The following is a 21,440-nucleotide window of genomic DNA, read 5'->3' on the forward strand; positions in this document are numbered from 1 at the left end:
TGGTGTCATATGCTGCCGTAGAGTTGATAAAGCACACTGATATTTTTCGTTTCTTCTGGAAACCGGCCTCTATGAAAGTTGTCAGGGCTAGTACCCGGTAGCTGCAGCTTCTGTAAGGCGTAAATCTCGCTTCTTCTATTGTAATGCGTTCTAGAATGGTAACACAGTTAAATGAGTTACGATCGGTTTCGATCGATGAACATCTTGAACTTTCTTGCAGTTACACACAACAGGAAATTAAACTGAAGCTACAACATCTTCATGAATAATATGATAAAGACTACACAGGTCTGTATTCGACGGTTGTGCGAAGAACTAATTTATGTTGTGTACGACTTCATACACAATGGTAAGAAGAGGTGAGCTACATAGTGCTGCGACAACAGTCGTAACACGAATGCTGGACAGGAGCAGAAATGATCAGCGATCAAGTTAACACAATAAACAGACGGTTTATGTAACTTGTATTTCTGCAAAAGAACGAAGACTCATTACAAATACTGCAGCAAAAAAACAGAGTCCAGCTACCAGCGTCGCAGGGAGTGGCTCCAAACGCAAGTGGGAGTGTGACTGCCGCCTGCCGTTCTATACTGCAGTGGCAGGGGCGCTCGCAGTCCAGATTCACTGGAGGCGTGGCTCAGTGGGTGCACACTATTGGGTCCGCCAGACCCCGCGCAACCGCTACCGGCATCTAATGGAAAATTGAAATTCCATTGCCAACTGTGATAAGCCGGTAGGGTGGTATAAATAAGTGATACCACACTTTATTATCTTATGAATCCACTTAATTTGCAGCATCCTTCTTTAATACCAATCTTCAGCTCTCCAAATCTCTTCTTCTGCGGTTTTTCCACACTTTGACTCAATGTCATACAAATTCGCGCTTCAGATGTACACATTCATAAATTTCTTTCTCTGATAAAGTGATATAGTCATATATTTCATAGGAATTAAAGGTAATAGAATTCCATCAGCTAGTCTACTGCGTGTTCCTCAACCTGGGTTTCAATTTTGTCGCTATTCTCATCTTTGCTGTTTCTCAATACTTACGACTTTTGAAGGTTCAGTTTCATTCCATTGTATATATGGGTCCTGTAATTATTTCTTACCATCACAGGAGACAAACAAAGTTATTAGCGAATCTTACAAATGATAGCGTATGTAAACCTTTCTTTTATTGCCTTCATTGCTTCTTGTTTATGCTGTCTACAGTCTGAAGACTGATTTCATGCTTCTCTCCAGACTGCTCTATCCTGTGCAAGCCTCTTCATCTCCGAGGAAACTACGGCAACCCACATCCTTTTGAATTTGCTTACTGTATTCGTTTCTTTGTCTCCCTCTGCAATTCCCCCCCCCCCCCCCTCCCACCCACTTTCCCCGTCCCACACTTCTCTCCAACACTAAAGTGATGATCCCTTAATGTCTCAGCATGTATCCTCTCAACCGATCCCGTCTTTCACTCAAGTTATGCTTCAAATTTCTTTTCTCCCCAGTTCAGTACTTCCTCATTGGTTACATATTCTACCCATTTAATCTTCAGCATTTTTCTGTGGCACCACATTCCAAAAGCTTCTATTCTTTTCTTGTCTCAACTATTTATCGTCCAAATTTCACTTCCACACAAGACTATACTCCAGACAATTAACCTCAGAAAATATTTCCTAACACTAAAACCTACTCGTGTGTCCGATGTTAACAAATTTCTCTTCTTTTCTTGCCACTGGCACTGTGCATTTTAAATCCTCTCTGCTTCCGCCATCATCAGTTATTTTACTGCCCAAATAACAAAACTGTCAGCATCGCCTTTTTTAATTTGACTACATTCTACTATTATCGTTTTAATTTTGTTGATTTTCATCTTATATCCTCCTTTCAAGACAATTTCCGTTCTGTTCAACTGCTCGTTTGCTATCTCTGACGATATACATGTTGAATTTCAAAGGACGAGCAGCGCCTCCCTGCGATATGCTCTTTATAATCCGAGCACTCCCCTCGTGGTTTTTGTGCGTATTGTATATTTCTTATAATTCCGAATAGCTTATATCTATCATTTAAAATCAAAACATCTTGCCCCATTTCATGTTATCGAAGTGTCTTGAGTTTTCGTAAGTCTTGTCTCCATTAACGAGCATAACGTCAAAGCTGCCTTTCCAGTATAATACATTTTACGTTTTCTAAAGCCGAACTGACCGCCTGACATAGTCTCAATTTTCTTTTCCAGTCTTCAGCAACTTGTATGGTTGAGTTGTCGTGCTGATTGTGTAACAGTTCTTGCATCTATCATCGGGACTGTGTGGATGATATTATTCCGAAGGTCTTATAAATAACATAATGGTATACATACTAGCTCCAGAAAGCTATGGGGTGAAACGAGATACATAAGACGAAACAAAACGAGGAAAAAGCTGTTTGAAAGTATTACCGAATATCAAGTGTGATTTTGCAAACTCCGCACTAATTCAGTTTTCCTGTTTGCAGTGCAAGTGCAGAACCACCATTCTGTGTGACTACATACGTTCTAATACGCAGTAGTTTAACGTATCCATACGCTTACGTTAAGCAGTTCTTATGTTTACACGACGGAATCAAACAGGAAATTGGATGCAGCGTTTGCTTTTTAAATGATTCATCTTTGTTAAAATATTTGATTGTGAAGATTACTTTCTTCGTTTTCTCGCAACAATTATTAATAGCAGTGTTGCCATGATGTCGCATTATTTCGAAAACTTCGTTGATTACAAGTAAGGTAGAGTTGAATAACTGTTCGCAGCAGGTAATCATACGCATTCAATATTTGAAGCATGCAGCAGACATGACGACTTCCAACTACTGTTGCCCTCTTCTGATTCCTGCAAGTAATTAATATGGACAAGAAGACAGGCACAATTTTAAATGTGGATTGCTTGATTGTGTGGCAAATAAAACAGGCCACGTAAGCTTACAGTTATTACTGATTTACTTTTACCTGAATATGTTATTAAAACCTGCAGTTCATTGTATCATTGCATGGATTTGCTTTATAAATATGACACTTTAATAACCAGAATCTGGTCGTAGTAGTACGTAAGGACAGACTGGGGTAACGGTGCTGTGAAAGAGAATAGTTGCGTACCCTCGTGGAGAAAAAGCTGGATGAAGCTTAGATAGAGAATAAAACAAGGAATGAAGAGAAACACGACACTAGGTTGAAAAACAAGAATGGAAGAGCTGTAAGTGGATGTTTTAGTTAGCGACTAGTATAGAAGAAGAAGAAAACTATATGTGAGTAGAGGATACCTGAGTCATGGGAAGTAATCGAAGTTGTGGTGATGACGATGACAATGGTTACGATAACCAGTTCACTGGTGAATTTAAATCACTACCTACACATAGGGAAGAACCTATTGAGTTATTTTGCATCTGTAGAGAAGTAGGTAAAGGCAGAGAATTTGGTACAGGTATGTTGGGTGCACTGCTGTGTGTACTGCAGAGGACACCCCAAGACTATGTTTGTGATGACTGCTTTTTGAAGAAATTGACATTCTAAAAACTGTTGAAATGTGTAATTGAAAATGATTACACATTCCATGTTACAGTTTAAATCATTTCAATATTCTGATTTCCTAACAGAATTGACAGATAATTTAAGTGGATGTTATTTTCACTCATGTACACAATTCCCCAACCACTGAGGATGATTATCCCATGGGATGGATACCGTGAGCAGTCGTATATTCGTGATATTTGTCGTGTAACTTCATTGTACCGCTTGTTACTTTTAAATTGGTTTAATATAGTGAAAGTAGAGAACCTATGAATTTAATAAGACAATAATTTTTGCTGAAGTGCTTACTATTCCTATACTTTCCCTTAATACTAATGATCACACACATACTAACAATACATCTCGCTTCTCACATAACAGCGCTTCCCCTTCTGCTATTATCGAAATATCTCATATGATCCTGCCAGCTATTTCCTGTCAATAAAAGACAATCTAATTTTCCTTACAAAGGCCTAAGGAATTTGATAACATTATTTTATTTCTTTAATTATTCCTTCTAAATTTTCATTGCACAGATGACATTATTTTTACTAAATGCTAGGTTACGTGTTACTGTACTCCATGCAATTTATTGTTGTTACATATAAAAATACTGAACTGTATTGCTGTCATGTGAACTTCAAACGATTGCACATAGACGTTTCATTATTTGTAACTTAACCTGACGAAATTGAAACCATGCTCCCGTTTGAGTAATATTCACTCTTTTCATTGTTTTACACCTGATAATTCTTTACACAGTTTTTAATCTTTTTATAACATAAACGTAGATAAGTCCTCGGACTTTGTACAAAAAAAACTGTAAGCTACATGCATCAGTAATATAACTTTAGCATACAGAAGTATCATACATGCTGCGTACATGAATCCAAATGCAAAACACAACAAACAGACGCTGAAATTCAGTAATTTCTACATAGTGAGCCATAGTACCGCTAGTCATGAATTATTCTTTCTTTTTAGAACTATTACGTAATATAAATAGGTAATGTTTAAACTCAGGCATCGTAATTTACCGGGAGCGAGGATAGAATCTCCACCGCGCCAGCCGATGATTTCCCTCATGCGTTCGAGCACGACGTGCTCCATGAGGATGAACACGGGCGCTATCTCGTACGTGAACATGTTGGTATTGGCTGTAGCTGTCAGCCATTCGCCTGCCATTGAGACCAGATCCAGGCCGCATGACAATTGGTTGAAGAAGTGAGGATGGCCTGGAACAAAGCACAACAATCAATGAGAATTTCGTAGCATGCGGGCAGCGAAAAACACAGATACATCACTTTCTAATACGTGCCAGAGGATTAATCAGCACAAGCCTAAATTTCTTTAACTTAAGAAAATATTACTAATACCACTGGCAGTAGAGCTCTTCTGCTGCAAGCTCTTTGCTTTCCATGTTATGGGAAGACATCGTATTCACAAAAAAAAAAAACCTTAAACGTCGGCACTATCTTAAGAGCTATGAGCACTTGTTCATCTTCGCTACTGTGAGAGACATCTCTGCTACTAACAAGTGCTGGAAACTCTGAGTTACGAATTTTAGAGCTCATGTTGACTAGACAATATTTTATTGTTTTGATCCATATTAGCTCCTGAAGAAATATGGAAAGTAAAGACTTTGTAGTAGGAGAAGGCCACCGTCAGAGGTATCAGAACGATTTTCGCTTATAACTTTCGATTCGGTTGTTTCCGGACCAGGGTCTCATACCCCACATTGATACATTTACGCTTCTCCATCATCTCTGAAAGTTTGTAACATACCAACGGCATCAGTCTGTAAAGAGAGGCAGCTGCCAGTCCGTGCGACAATCGCTGATTATCTGCAGCTCTTCCCAAATTTCTCAAAAGGATTCTACCGATGAGAACAACCTTAGAGATTCCCTAGTTTTTCCCACACATACGAACTTAGGACAAGAGTGGCTCAAACTCACAGCTGGGAGGAACTATCCATACACGCAAAAAAATATTAGTAATTCTGCAGGAATTATGGAAAACTTAGCTGAATATTTCGAAGCTAAGTTTGAAATGTGTCTCTCATGGGAATTTCACAACTACTGTTAAATCGAAAACAGTTCAAAAATTGACGGTTTCTCTAAAAGCTGTGGAGAGGCGGATATTTGGATAACTTGGAGAGACAGGACACAAGTTAATCGTGTGGAAGCCGTAATTGTTTCTCTAATGAAATGGAAATGTTTGGGATTGATAGCCAGGTGAATAAATCGAAGATGAAAATTGAACTTTTTTACTCGATTCCGAGAGATAAGAAAATTCCAAGACGGCTACCTAACGGAAGGCACGTGGAGGATATTACAGAGTATGAAGCAGCAGCGTTGCTGCACATGACTGAAGACTTTAATGCTCGGAAAAGTCGACACTGGACCTATATCTAGCAATGGATGTGGCCGACGATTATATATACGACCAATGTTTTGCAGATGGCACCAGAGGCTTCATACGCACAGATACTATGACGTTGTTACCAAGAAAGACAAATAAGAGAATGTAGAAAGAAAACTCTCAGAATCATTAAAGAAATATAGTCCATTCTATAGAGAGTATCTGTTTGAACCCAGCCACTTGCGAACATGTTTCCACCTCCTTCAAAAAGAACAAGTCTGCATTAGGAAAGCAGTGAGTGACATAGGACACCTTTTTATAGGATCTCCTTGCGACCCCTAGATATATAGGAGAAACTGGAGAGACAGTACTGACGTATGAGAGCGACTGTGTAAAGATGAAACAAAAATTATGTGCAAAAAAAGTTTTCTTTCCAAGATACATTGCCTGACAGAAAACGTGAAGCACCCAGAAGCCATGGTCGGATGTCAGTGTCAGCTTCGTACACGTACACACTATCGACAGGTACTGAAACGCTTGGAGATGACGTCCACCAGAGTGTGCTAGTGTAGTTAGTGTTTAGTACTGCTACCGGGTTTGGCGAGATATATAACAGATGTGAACAGCGTCAGATGTTGATCACTGCTGTGTACTTGTGTGGGACAGCATTGTTGTACAGCGACTCCATTGGATGTGATGAACTGTTCCTGTTACGCTCAACAAAAGTGCGTTACACTGAGGGAAACGAACGTCAGCCTGAAGTCCAGACAACATCTCACATTAAGGCGTATTCTGAATGAAAGAATGCTCATCCAGTAAGGTGCCGAAGCAGAAGACGCTTGCCACCGCCTCTGGAGTGTGCAGTTGAGTAATATTACGGTTCCGGCTAGGCTCCTGCAGGAACTGAGTAAACAACAAAATTAGAACAACTTCATTGCTACCCAATGGCGACATCTGGCCGCTACAGACTTCTCTCCGTTCTGGGGTGGGACAGCTGCTGTTGGAGAATTACTGACTAGCAGGCCCTCGTAAATACATCCCCCGCCCCCCTCCCCCAAATCAGACCCTCACTCTCAGATGTTGGCTGATGTTCTCTTTACACGATCATATCGAGAAATGTACGTGAAGCCTAACACCACCGTCCTCATTAGCTGTTAATCTCAAGCCGAGGACCACTGCAGTGCCAGATGAAGTATCCAATCACCTTTCACGGACTTTTTCTGCAGTATCAGCAGGTACCCGCGTGAGCAGGAGACTGCATGCAGGCAAATTGGTGCCTTCGCATCGCTGGGTCACATGTCGGGAGACTATCTTCCGTATTGACCACATCCTCAGTGCGTGGCATGTTCGAGCCTGGGCTGGGAGCTGTCCCTATCTCTCTGTTGCTGTTTACTGGTTCTGTGAGGTCTCATTGTTGATGATCACTGTCTACTGCAGGCATATGCCCTTGGCGTCGGCCATTCTCGATACCACGGTTAAAATACCGTCCTTCCTGATGTACGCTGTGACTACCAGGCTGTCAGACTGCCAGAAGCTTTGTCTGTCACACATCGATGGCGGCACGTGGTAACGTCAGCCTTCATCAGCTTCATTGACACGAGCAGCCGTCGCGACTAATGCGTGCTGTCTCCTGGGCTGGCAGTTGCTGAGATTGGTTCAGTACACATCTGCAGCCAACTAAGTCATTCGTCATCTGGGAGCAACAGCCTCACGCCTGCTGCAGTCTCATATCTGTATAAAAATGACTAAAAGAGTATTGTAAACAGGGATGTTTCACAAACAGTTCGTCAGTGCGTCCTGATCTACGAATGGCCGAATCCTCCACCACTTTCGGGGTCAGCTGTCGGCCCCAACAGCGTTATCAGCATCTGACAGTTCGAAATGGGCCCTATTGTGGGTCTCCATTTGGGCGGCTGGTCGAATCGTGCAATATACAGATTTGTGGGGTGTTCGGATGTGACAGTGACCCAATGCTGGACTGCCTGGGAACGTGAAGGTAAGTATACTCGCCATCAAGGTTTCCATCGAAATGAACTCCCTACAACATTCTGTGTCATCCCACAACACTGGTTGGAGACTAGCAGCAACCGCAGTAGGGAATTATGGTCCCACGAGTAGGCTGCCTTTAACACCAAAATGCGAACGGCTGGGTTCGGAGTGATACTGTGACCGGGAAGGATGAATTACTGATGACTGGGATTTCATTGTGCTCAGGGTTTAATCGTGGTTCTGCACTACTCCAGGTGACCATTGTCGGAGCCGGCTGCTGTGGACGAGTGGTTCTAGGCGCTTCAGTCCGGAACCGCGCTGCTGCTATGGTCGCAGGTTCGAATCCTGTTTCGGGCATGGATGTGTGTGATGTCCTTATGTTAGTTAGGTTTAAGTAGTTCTATGTCTAGGAGACTGATGACCTCAGATGTTAAGTCTCATAGTGCTTAGAGCCATTTGAACCATTTGAACCACTGTCGGAGAGTAGGGCAGCAAACTGAGAGAGGTCCCATTCCTTCAGTTTGTTGGAGAGACACAGCTGTGTTATTTCTGGCATCAGAGTGTGGGGAGCCATTGGCTATGATGTCAGATCACGAGTGGTAGTGGTTGAGGGAGCTCTGATGGTGCAACCGTACAACGTGGATATACTGCGTCCTCTTGTGTTACGATTCATGCGACAATTTTGGTGCCACACAATGTTGGTTCACACATGGCACGTGTCTATATGAAATGTCTGAGTGATGTTGAGGTTCTCCTGTGGTCAGCAACATCCCCAGATACTGTATGTCTCCCATAGAACATTTGTGGCACCAGCTCGGACGTCAACTTCGTCCCAGTGCCAGTGTCCAGGTTATCAGGGACCAGTTACAATCTTGTAGAGCATCTTGCATACGAGAGGATACAACGACATTATGACACACTTCCCAACCGAATCATTATATTTATCCAGGACAGAGGCGGTGTAACATCATGCTGATAAGTGAGGTCATATGTTCTTTGTCACTTTTTTGTCAGTCAGTGTATTTGGTACTAATTCTGGGGCCAAAGCTTTGTCACTCGAAACTTCTGTAGTGGTAGTATGATATTTTGCATCAGAACACGCAAGTCAGTGATGTTGAGAAACAGCTGAAAGCGTTAAAAGAGGAAAAAGCCCAATGGAATCCCTATCAGATTCTACACTGAATTTACGGCTGAGCTAGCTTATTTTTTAACGATAATATACCGTATCTATCCACATTTGGCCTATTCTTCTTCCTTGTTGTGACGATTATTTCACTTTTCTTTGCATGAAATGCATTCCATATTGTGCTGCCGTTGCCTCCTATGCATCTAACTGCTCTTGCACCTCCTTCACGCAATTTCCCCATAACATCAGGTCATCGGCAAAGAGCACTGCTTTCATTTTATGATCTCCAATTGCATCTGATACTTGCTGTAGGATTTCATCCATAACAATAATAAACAATAAAGGCGAAAGTGCACTTCCCTGTCGCAGCCCATTTTCCAGCTTGAACCATGCAGTACGTTCCCTCCCCACTTTCACACAACTCTCACTTCCCTCATACATTTTTCTGACTTTTCGTGTTATCTCTTCATCTATCCCTTTTGCGTTCAGCACATCCCAGAGCTTGTCCCTACAGATACTGTCATACGCCTTCTCAATATCCAAAAAGGCCATGATTAAGTCCTTCCCGTACTCATAGTGCCTTTCCTGCAGTTGCCTTACCGCAAATATGAGGTCCGTTGTTGATCTTCCCGGTCTGAAACCGTACTGCTCCTCTTGCAGTCTACTTTCAATACTGCTTCTTATTCTCTTCTCCAGCATCTTTTCATAGATTTTTCCACAGTGGCATAGCAGGGTGATTCCTCTGTAGTTCTCACATCTCCTTTTATCCCCTTTCTTGAAGATCGGGACTATAATTCCTTTCTTCCAATCCTCAGGAATTCTGTTCTCCTTCCACACCACCCTCAGCACTCTGTATAGCCACTGGGTTCCTACTTCTCCTGCTACTCGTATCATATCCACTGTTACTTCGTCCCAACCTGGTGCCTTGCCCCCTTTCATCCTCTTTATGGCTTCTTCCACTTCATTCCAAGTTAGATCATCAATTTCACCACTATTATAATCATCTGCTGCCTTAGGCTCTCCATCGCTATTAGTTACCCGCTTGGCGGCATTCAACAGATCTTCAAAGTACTCCTTCCAAATCTTTTTGAGCTCATGCATTTCCTCCACAACTCTTCCATTATTATCCATGATCCTCAGGCACTCGCTTCTGTCGTTCCTCTTATTTCTTACCATGGTGTAAAGTACTTTTTTGTTCCCTTCACTGTCCTCTTCTAACATTCTTGTCCATTTTTCCATCCACTTCTTCTTCTCCGCCCTTACTATGGTCTGTGCCGCTTTCTTGCTTTCCTTATATTTTACCCTAGCTTCCTCTGTTCGGGTCTGGAACCATTCTCTGAAGGCTTTGTTCTTTCGAAGTACTGCCTCTTTACATATGTTGTTCCACCATGGGGTTTCCCTACTTCTCCTCTTTGTGCTAGTTCTTCCGCACACAGTCTCAGCTGCCTCAACTAGAGCCCTCTTGAAATCGCCCCATTCTTCTTCCACTGTGGAGGGGAAAAACTACAAGTGGTAGAGAACTTCAAGTACCTGGGAAGCGTGATTGAAAGTAAGGGGGGAAACGCAATGGAAATAAATGAAAGGTGCAGAAAAGCAGGGCAGTTCTACAAATGCATTAGGGGGCTTATTTGGAGCAAGGAGGTGCCACAGAAATCCAAGGGAATTATGTACCGAACCTACTTTGTCCCCATATTGACATACGGAAGTGAGACATGAGTAATGCACAAAAGCGACAAAAGTAGAATACAGGCTAGTGAAATGAAGTTCCAGAGGAGCAGGTTGGGTGTAACAAGACGAGACAGATTGCGAAATTTGTATGTGAGGGAAAGACTAAAGGAGGAACCAGTACAGGACAGGATAGAAAAATCAAGACTGCAGTGGTATGGACACATGAAGAGAATGGATGAGGGAAGAATTCCAAAGAGGATGTTTGATCTGCAACTGGAGGGGAAGAGGCCCAGAGGAAGACCAAGAGATAGATGGGTGAAGGGAGTAAAGGAATGTGTGATGAGAAGAGGAGAGAACTGGACGAAGGTGGAAGAGGGGGAATGGTGGAAAGACAGAACACGATGGAGAGGCTTGTGTTCCCGACAGACCCAGCCAGTGGCTGGAAACTGTCCAAGATGATGATGATGATACCGTAGATCTCTGAAATAAAAGACAATGCTCAGTAGTTGGAAGAGAGCATAGGTCACACCCATCTATAAGAAGGATACCAAACGTGATCCAAAATCACCACCCAATATCCTTGACATTTATTTGTTGCAGCATATTAGAACATATCTAAGCTCAAACGCATTGAGTTATCTCCAACAGAATGACCTCCGCTGCTGTTTTGCATGGATTTCGAAAATATTGATCATGTGAAACATAAGTCGTGCTTCCTCACATGACATCTGGAAAACCGGGGATCAGGGTAAATGCAGTATTTCTTGACTTCTGAAAAGCATTTAAATCAGTGCCACACCGACGTTTATTGTCGAAAAGACAGTAGTAAGGGTTTCAAGCGATTCTTGTGACTGGGTTGAGGAGCTCTTTATGGAGCGGACGCTTAATTTAGTTCCAGAATAATGGGCATAGAGGAATTATGGAGAAAGTTTAAACGGATTGAAACTACTGCTTTATGTACGTATGTACTGAGTAAATGGATTAAGGACGGAAAAGACCCACCATGGTTTAATAAGAAAATTCGGAAAACGCTGTGGAAGCAAAGACTGTTGCATTGTCAGTTCACAAGAGGAAGCGCAATAACGAGAGACAAAAGTTAGTTGAGATTCGTGCGTCTGTAAAAATATTTATGCGCGAAGCATACAACTACCATAGAAATACCTTAGCGAACGATCTTGCCGAGAATCCGAGAAAATTCTCGTTCTGCGTAAAATCGCTGAACAGGTCGAAGGCTCCTATCCAGTCACTCTTTGACCAGCCTGCTGCGCCAATAGAAAATATCAAAAGGAAAACTGAAGTTTTAAATTTCACTTTTAAAAAATCATTCAATCAGGAGTACCGAAAAAACATACCGTCGTTTGGCCATCGCACGACTCCCGTTATGGAGGACATAGTAAAAGGCATCTCTCGCGTAGAAAAGCAACTGAAAAAGTTGAAAACAAATAAGTAGCCAGGTCCGGATGGAATTCCAATTCGTAAGAGTACTCTGCGATATTGACTTCTTAGTTAGCTTGCATTTATCACGAATCTGTCGCTCAGCGCTAATTCCCAAGTGACTTGAAGGCAGCGCACGTATCTCCTGCATATAAGAAAGGTAGTCTCAGACTTTTCGTAGATGATAGCGCTATCTGTAATGAATTATTGTTCGAAAACATGTTCATCGGGTCAGGATAATGTTTCAAAGTGATGCATAAGTTGGCACCTTCCTTTAAATGTTCAGAAATGAAAAACTGAGCATTTTACAAAACGGACAAAAGCTATATCGAAAGGCTAAAATGTCAGTGAGCCACAGCTGGAATCGGTCGACTGATACAAATACCTGGATGTACCAACCTGTAGGCATATGAAATGGAGCAATCACATAGGTTTAGTCGTAGGTAAAGCGGATGACGGATTTCAGACGATTCGTAAGATACCAGGAAAATTCAATCATTTTATAGAGGAGATTGCGTTTAAAACACTCTTGCGAGACATCTTAGAATACTTCTCAAGTGTTTGGGACCTGTATCCAATAAGAGTAAAAGGTGATACTGAACGTATATTATTCAAATGGCTCTGAGCACTATGGGACTTAACTTCTAAGGTCATCAGTCCCCTAGAACTTAGAACTACTTAAACCTAACTAACCTAAGGACTGTAGCGCCTAGAACCGCTCGGCCACCCCGGCCGGCATACTGAACGTATACAAAGGAGCGTAGCACGTATGACATAGGATTGTCTCAGCTGTGGGATAGCGTCGCAGAGATGCTGAACTAGCAAACGCTTGAAGACAGAGCGCACTAACCAGAGAAAGCCTACTTACGTTGTATCAAAAACCAGCTTTAAGTAATGAATCTAGGAATTAACTACAACCCCATAGATATGGCTTTCGTAGGGATCACGAGGGCAAGATTAACCTATTGTATAGCGAAGGAGACGTTCAATTTATAATTCCTCCTATGCTCCATACGTGAATGGAACCGGTCGAATTACTAGTAACTGGTACCACGGGAAGTACCATCTGCTATGCACTTCACAGTCGATGTAGATGTTCTGTTTGCTATAGATCATGCCATATTAAAGAATTGGGCATTATCTTAAATGACATTTTCAAATTGATTACTAGTTACTTAAGGTTAACGACTTGCGATAAAGTCTTTCCGTTAAGTTTTGAATTGACCGACGCTAGACGAATTGTGACAGCCAGATATGGGAAAGTCGAGGCATAAATCCCCACGATTAGAAGTCAAGGATAATGTTGTTCGCCAACATCGTAGCCTTTTAGGTGAATGATTTTATCTGAAATCACCCACCAGGAACCTAAGATGCAAACAAAACGAGATCTGTAAATAGTGGTTTGCTTGAGAAATGATTCTTGGTGATACTGGTGAAAAAAAAGTCATGGCTCATGTCCAAAACTATACCTGATATCCTCTAATGCGTGCTTCAGAAAGTGTAGTTAAGACAAAACCAAATGGTCGTGACCTTGCCAAATAATTGTGTAATCCTAATGTGGTCTAGGAGATGGATTCGCTATCGCAGTTGTATCGCCAGTTTTCAAAGAGCCTGGCTAGTGTAATGTATGCATGTACACAGTATTTTTTCCATGTTGCCGATGTTTTGTATGTAAAGTACATTATCTTCGTATACCATTCTTCCTATGCAAACGTTGTTACTCTTGTTACAAGTAACCTGATAAGCCCTGACATGCGCCGTTATTATATCGCGCTGTAGTTCTACATCCCTACATCACGGAAGGTTGTAATGGTTTATCTCCTCTGAACGCGGTTCCTGTAGCACGTACAAACAAAGGAGCGAAAAGACACCATTGTGCCAAGTGCTTTTTACGCCCCAAATGAAAAGAGTGAAAAACGTAGCTAAACTGATACTAAGAAGATTATATCAGGCAATGGTAGAGGGTATGCTTGATAGAATAGAAGCGGATACAAGCGACATTCAGAACTTTTGTCATCCCAACAAAGGAAATGAGGATTTGACAGGTGAGGATGCCAATAATATCGCAAGGAAAAAATGGTGAAAAATCACTTTATTCCATAGAAATAAACAAGAAATACAAAGGATGAAGTTAATTTATCAAAAATAGTTTATTTTCAAGCCATAACAAGAACAGAACACGAGAGTGGATTGCCCTAAGAAAAGTGAGTATAAACTCAACTACACGTGACCAGTTTACTTGCTGTTCGTCTGAAAGACTAACTTTTGTGACAAGACTGGTAAGCTGTTCACGATTTCATTTTATTTCCTAATCAACGGACTTAAATATTATTTCTTGATCCATAGACGGATCGTGGAAACAAAGACATAACTTACATCGTTGTGAGATGTTGCATGCAGTTGCATGCAGTTCGTAGTAATAGACGGAAAGTCATCGAGTAGAACAGAAGTAATATCCGGCGTTCCCCAATGAAGTGTTATAGGCCCTCTATTGTTCCTGATCTATATTAACGATATAGGAGACAATCTGAGTAGCCGTCTTAGATTGTTTGCAGATGATGCAGTCATTTACCGTCTTGTAAAGTCATCAGATGATCAAAACGACTTGAAAAATGATTTAGATAAGATATCTGTATGGTGCGAAAAGTGGAAATTGACCCTGAATAAAGAAAAGTGTGAAGTTATTCACATGAGTACTAAAAGAAATCAGCTAAATTTCGATTACGCGATTAGTCACACAAATCTGAGGGCTGTAAATTCAACTAAATACTTAGGGATTACAATTACAAAAATACTAAACTGGAACGATCACAAAGATAATATTTTGGGTAGAGCAACCCAAAGACTGCGATTCATTGGCAGAACACTTAGAAGGTGCAACAGGTCTACCAAAGAGACTGCTTACACTACGCTTGTCCGCCATATTCTGGAGTACTGCTGTGCGGTGTGGGATCCGCACCAGGTGGGACTGACGGATGACATCGAAAAAGTACAAAGAAGGGCAGCTCGTTATGTATTATCGCGAAATAGGGGAGATAGTGTCACAGACATGATACGTGAATCGGTGTGGCAATCATTAAAACAAAGGCATTTTTTGTTGTGACGGGATGTTCTGATGAAATTTCAATCACCAGTTTTCTCCTCCGATTGCGAAAGCATTCTGTTGGCACCCACCTACATAGGGAGAAATGAACATCACGATAAAATAAGAGAAATCAGGGCTCGCACGGAAAAATTTAAGTGCTGGTTTTTCCCGCGCGCCGTTTGAGAGTGGAATGGTAGAGAGACAGCATGAACGTAGTTCATTGAACCCTCTGCCAGGCACTTTATTGTAAATAGCAGAGTAATCACCTAGATGTAGATGTAGAAATTAAAGTGCTCCTATAGTCTGCATGCGGGATTGTTTGTACAAACTACTTAACACAGGGTTTAATTTACTTGGGACATGTACTGCACTGGCGAAAAGCAAATGCAACACTAAAAAATAACTAATGTAGTGTAATGAAATTTCGGGAATATATTTGTCTATGTAACATATTTAAGTGATTAGCATTGCAAGATCACTGGTTAACGTAAACGCGAGATAAGCCATTGACAATGTGAAATTCTGGTACATTAATAATCGGTGTAACCGCCAGAACGTTGAATGCAAGTATGCTAATGTACGTAGATTGTGTTGTACAAGTGCCGGATGTCAATTTTTGGGATGAATTTCCATGCCTGTTGCACCTGGTCGGTCAGCACAGGGACGGTTGATACTGTTTGTGGGTGACGCTAGAGTTGTCGTCCAATGATATCACATATGTAATCGAGTGGAGACAGATCTGGTGATCGAGCAGGCAAAGGCAACATTTCGACACTCTGTAGAGCATATTGGGTTACAACAGCGGTATGTGGGCGAGCGCTACCCCGTTGGAAAGCACTCCTTGGAATGCTGCTCAAGAATGGCAGCATAACGGGTCGAATCACCAGATGGACGTACAGATTTGCAGTCAGGGTGAATGGGATAACCTAGACAGTGCTCCTGCTGTCGTATGAAATCGCATCCCCGACCATTACTCCAGGTGTAGGTCCAGTGTGTCTCGCACGCAGACAGGTTGGTTGCAGGCCCACAAGAGGCCTACTTCTAACCAACACAATGTCCTCTATGGCACCGAAGCAGAATCAGCTTTCATCAGAAAACAGAACAGACCTCCACACAGCCCTCCAATGATCTCTCGCTTGACACCACTGGAATCGCAAATGGTGGTGGTTTGGGGTCAGCAGGATGCTCCCTACAGGACGTCTGGCTCGGAGCTTCCCTTGAAGTAACCGATTTGTAACTGCTCGTTGTGTCACTGTGATGCCATCTGCCGCTAAAATTGCTGGAACAGATGCAGTACGATTCGCCAGAGTCATACGCCGAACACGATGGTCTTCCCTCTCGATAGTGCCATGTGGCTATCCGGAGTCCTATCTTCTTGAGACCGCCCATTCCCGTGTTCACTGCTGCCAGCATTCATATAGTGGCTACATTGCTGCCAAGTCCTTCGGTGATATCACAGAAGGAACATCCAGCTTCTTGTAGCTCTATTACACGACCTCGTTCAAACTCAGTGAAGGGGTGATAATGGTGTCTTTGTCGCCTTAAAGGCATTCTTGACCTACATCAGCTCACCACGTCCAATTTCGAAAGTAACTTGCGCTCACGATCGTTACAGCGTGTATTTAAAGCAAACCTGATTTGCATCCACATAGCGGTGCAACTAGCGCCAGTCTTATACGACTGGCGAGAAATCTGAATAGCCATTATCTTTCAGATGTAGGAACACGCCTACCAACTTTCGTTTATGTCGTGCAACTCCGTGTTGGTAGTGCAATTTCTTTTCCGTCAGTGTGTATGGTTTTTGTGTAACGTTAGAGTGAATGTTTTCTTGAGACCTGTAGAGGATACCACCACACTAATGCGATGATATAGTGACAGTGACGGTGTTTTAATTGTAATAAATTTGTGGTAGACAAAGAACTTTGCCTCTAGTCCAAATGAACGCTAATATTCTCCCTAGGAATAAACGATGGTAGTTTCAGTGAGAGTGAACAGTTAGAACTACTTCCAAACAGACTAGAATTCTCAAAAAAATCTATAGTACATCATTGAAGTAATTATACGTATGCACTTCGACTTAACTGTACCTTGTTGTTCATGATTCCATACTTATTTTGTTTTTATTTATCTTTTTAGGTTAATGGTAATTGCTGTCCTCTGATATAATTAACTGCATATTCAAAGTTTAGATTTGTGCAAATAGTGGTGCAATCTGTACTGAATGGTTCACTTTCACCGACGTCATAGTACTAGTCGAAACCGCTGTGTATAAGTTCTGCATCTGTCGGCTAAATAAGGGCGTGATACTGGATGTGTTAAGTCAGCTGTTTGTCTGAAGCTGATTTTTTTGACAGGCGTAATGCTAGGTGTTGTGCGATCTATCATAAATATCTCAACAATTATAACTGCTTATGAGTGTGTCTGCAAAGCACGTGAATGAGTAATTGCGCGCGTATTTCATTTAATGTCTCGCTCTTGCTCGTAAATGTTTCTGAGATATCGACAGTAACGGGAAATTACGTCGCGCGCTGGTGACAATGGCAGTAATTCATTAGAAGTCTGTTCAAATTGCTAACGAATTCTCGGAAAGCAATAAATTTATTCGCAACGGTTAAACTCGTTCTCTGACTGTAACCAAAGGGGAAAGAGCTTCTCTTCTTCGCTGGCGTATTTGTAAAGCCTGATGTGTCAGCACCTGTGTACTCCAATGTCGTAAAATAAAAACAAAACTTAGGGTTTAATTACGGGTATGTATCTTTCACGCATTGCGCTATGAGAAATAACACGAAGTCACCTAATGTTCGCTAGGAAACATCTGATTTGTGAACAAAAAGAAAGGGGTCCGTCCGTATATCAAGCGCAATGCGTCGCAAAACTTCTAATTTTACAAGACGGTTCAGTTTATGATAACAGTGGTTGGTGCGGCGTATAGTAGGAAACGTGCCCTTGAATAATGAGAGGCGGCGTTGGCACGGAGATATACGGTCCAGTCATATTAATGTGACCACCACCTATGTTCGACGTCAACGTGCAATAACCGCTCACAGACGTCAGGTTGAAGTACTAGCGGTGGAAGGTGTATAAAGCGTGTGGACGGGAAGCAGAAAATTGTGCTGTCGTTGTCGTAGCGCGGAAACGGAGCGATTTATGTGACGTCCAAACGGGCACGATCATTGGCTTTCGGGCCAAGGGTGCAAGTATTTCTGAGACGGCTGGGTGTGTGAACTGTTCGCGTACTGCCGTGGTTAAAATACGCCGTGGCTGGAAAAATGGCGCTATTCAAATGACGCCGAGGCAACTGTGGCAGCACGGGCCATAGATGGCAATGGTGAACGACGGTTACCGAGATGTGTACGTGCGAACAGACGGACAACTGTTGAAGTCACTGACCACCCAGGTGGACAGAAAATTACTGGAAACTAGTGGCTTGGAAAGATGATTACGCTATGCCCTGTGGAAATCCTATTGAAGCTTGGCGAATACCTGGCATCATGCGTATCGCCAATACTGAATTGCAGAAGAAATGGTGTTACGGTACGTGGATGTTTTCCTCGGTTAAGTTGTGATACTCTTATTGTGTTTAAGAAAATGCTAAATGCAGAAGGATATTAACACATTTTATAGCATTCTGTACTACGTAAAGTAGAGGAACATTTCACAGGCGATGATTGTTTGCACTAGTATGACAATGCACCAAGTCATACAGCAGCATCTGTGTGGCAATGGCGTGTGGACAACAACATTCACGAAATGGACTGGCCTGCCCAGAGCCCAGACCTGAACCCAGTGGAACAACTGTGGGATGAATTAGAACGTCAACTTCGCGCCAGGCGCCAGCGTCCAATATTACCACCTTCCTTGGTTTCAGCGCTTGAGGAAGAATGAACTGCTGTTCCTCCACAGACACTTAGATACCACACTGAAAGCGTCACCAGCAGAGTTGAAGTCGCCATAAAGGTGAAGGGTTGACATACCCCATATTAATGGCCACTAATTGGTATCCGGATACTTTAGATCAAATGGTGTAGGCATAATTTTTGTCTCGCGGTGTCTACGGAATAAATATGTTGGGAGCTGCAAAATGTTCGTACTTTGTACCCTGAAAGATGAATCCTTAAGTAGGTTCTTGTGAAATGTAAGGCGTCTTTTCCCATGAATCTGCCAGTTCGATTTTTAAACATATTTGTTAAGCTATCTCGTACCATACCACTCGTCTTTGTACAACTCGATTTCCCCTGTGGTGTTTAGTGTGCAATTTCTTTTGTAGGTAAGCTGCAACTAATGGATCGTAGCCTGCCATTTGCCTAACCTGCAACTGAGACTTTGTGATCACTCCATCTCATGTCTCCACATCCTGTTACTCTCAAATATTTTTGCGACATGACTGATTCTCATTGTGACTCATTAATCCTGTAGCCAAAGTACACCATACGTCTCGTGAAATACACAACTTTGCATTTCTCTGCATTAAAAGCTAGTTGCCAGTCTTTGCACCAGACTGATATTTTGTCTAGATGTAACTGGAAATTACTACACGTTTATCGAACAAAATTTTCGTATTAGTAAGTATATAACCTACTGAAAGTCTGAGACTGCGACTAGTACTATCAGGAAAGTTGCCCATGTGTAATACGATCAGCATCGCTAGCATTATACTTCAGTGGGGCACACCAGATGACTGTGCGTCCAGGATAATGTGCTACGTCCTGCCTGTCAGAATATTTTAGATACAATTGCAGACTTTTTTAATTGTACTATAGGAACGTATTTTCATTAAAGGGCGTTAATCTGATACTGAATCCAACGACTTTAGAAAGTCTGAAATCACCGAATCAACGTTATTCTCTCTGTGCGTGGCCCAGGGGATAACTCGTGGGAAGAGAGCGAGTTGGGTTTTGATGTTGACTCGATCCGGCCCTGTAATCTTACTGAGTTTTAGCAATTTACGCTGCTTTCCAGTACCACTAGTATATTAGCTACGGTGCAACTACTGAATGATGACAACATTCCTTAATTTTGCTTTATGAAGAAATATTTATAGACAGAATTGAAAACTTCGGCTTTTGTTTCACTATTTGCTGTTTCGTTTCCAGTATCGTCCACAACTGCGTGGACACATTTCTTTTTTTCCTCTCATGGGCTTAATATACAAAATCACGTTTTAGCGTTGTGAGACGGGTCCTGTGATTACATTCTGCTGCGATGGTTATTTAAGGCTTCACTCTTTGGCCTTCTCGTAGCTGAGCTCATTTGAAGTAACTGTTTGCGGATCTGTGCTTTGTTTTGAACCTGTTTTGCAGTAGCAGCTAATTTCTTGTAAACTTTTAAGTTATTATCTTTATACTATGGAGGATCCCTGTCGTCATTAATTGGTGTATTAAGTACATATTTTTCTAGAGCAAGGTAAATTCTTCATTTGAACTTAAGTCAAATTTCTCCACATGTTTGCTGCCTGAATCAAATGTTTCTAGCTCTTGTCGGAGAAATGAGATAATCTTCTCCTTATTCATTTTATTAAAATATATATTATATGTTTTTTATATGTTTTTCTGTTTTTATCTGAACGGATATTTAAAGATTTTTTTTTTTTTTTTAGAAGGCGCTTGGAAAGAGGAGTGAAGTGATAGAGCAACTGAACATCTGTCGAAGTTTGCAGTAGCAGTTAACTAAAACTAGGTAGGTAATTTTATAAATACACGTGCCGTGGCAGACAGTAAGACGCAGTTTCTTAGGGGACTGAGGACGAGGTTTGATATTTCTTAGTTTACCGCGTGCATTGTAAGAATGTCAAAGGAGTCGTCAAACTATACGCCGAAATGTCTCCCTAACCAGTGGTTCCATATCACAACAATAGTTAGAAAGCATCTGTAAAAATCTTGTCCAAGAGGCGATTGACATGATACTCCACGAATGAAGAAAAGGAATACTACTTGCGTAACGATACGTGGAAGTGTTCCAACATGCGTTTTTAAGAACCCTCAAGCCAGTTCGCGAGATACTGCAAGTGAAGCAGCTGAGTGGAACTCACTGATGGACACTGCAGTTTTGTTACTTAAACTAGGGGACTGCAACGGTGACATAGCCTCCATCTAGTTCGCTGTGGATATTAACCGGCGAACTGCAAACTGCTTGTCGATGACTTAAGGTGCTCCTCTTCATAGAATATGATTATTCATAAAATAGTAAGTTTTGTAAGTTGGATCCTAATGATGGTGTGTGTAGCATGGTTATGGACAGTCCCCGTGGAGGTTGCT

At 41.9% G+C, this 21,440-nt stretch overlaps 1 protein-coding gene across 1 annotated transcript in view; it reads right to left on the reverse strand.

The window, feature by feature from the left end:
* Positions 1-21,440, reverse strand: part of LOC124556263 (glutamate decarboxylase) — a 167,992-nt gene that overhangs the window by 86,500 nt on the left and 60,052 nt on the right. The window contains exon 4 of the mRNA XM_047130249.1: positions 4,561-4,758. Coding sequence (XP_046986205.1) covers positions 4,561-4,758 — 198 coding nt within the window. The remainder of the gene's footprint in view (positions 1-4,560; positions 4,759-21,440) is intronic.

The sequence above is a fragment of the Schistocerca americana genome, chromosome X, assembly GCF_021461395.2.
Source record: "Schistocerca americana isolate TAMUIC-IGC-003095 chromosome X, iqSchAmer2.1, whole genome shotgun sequence".
Classification (NCBI taxonomy): Eukaryota; Metazoa; Arthropoda; class Insecta; order Orthoptera; family Acrididae; genus Schistocerca; species Schistocerca americana.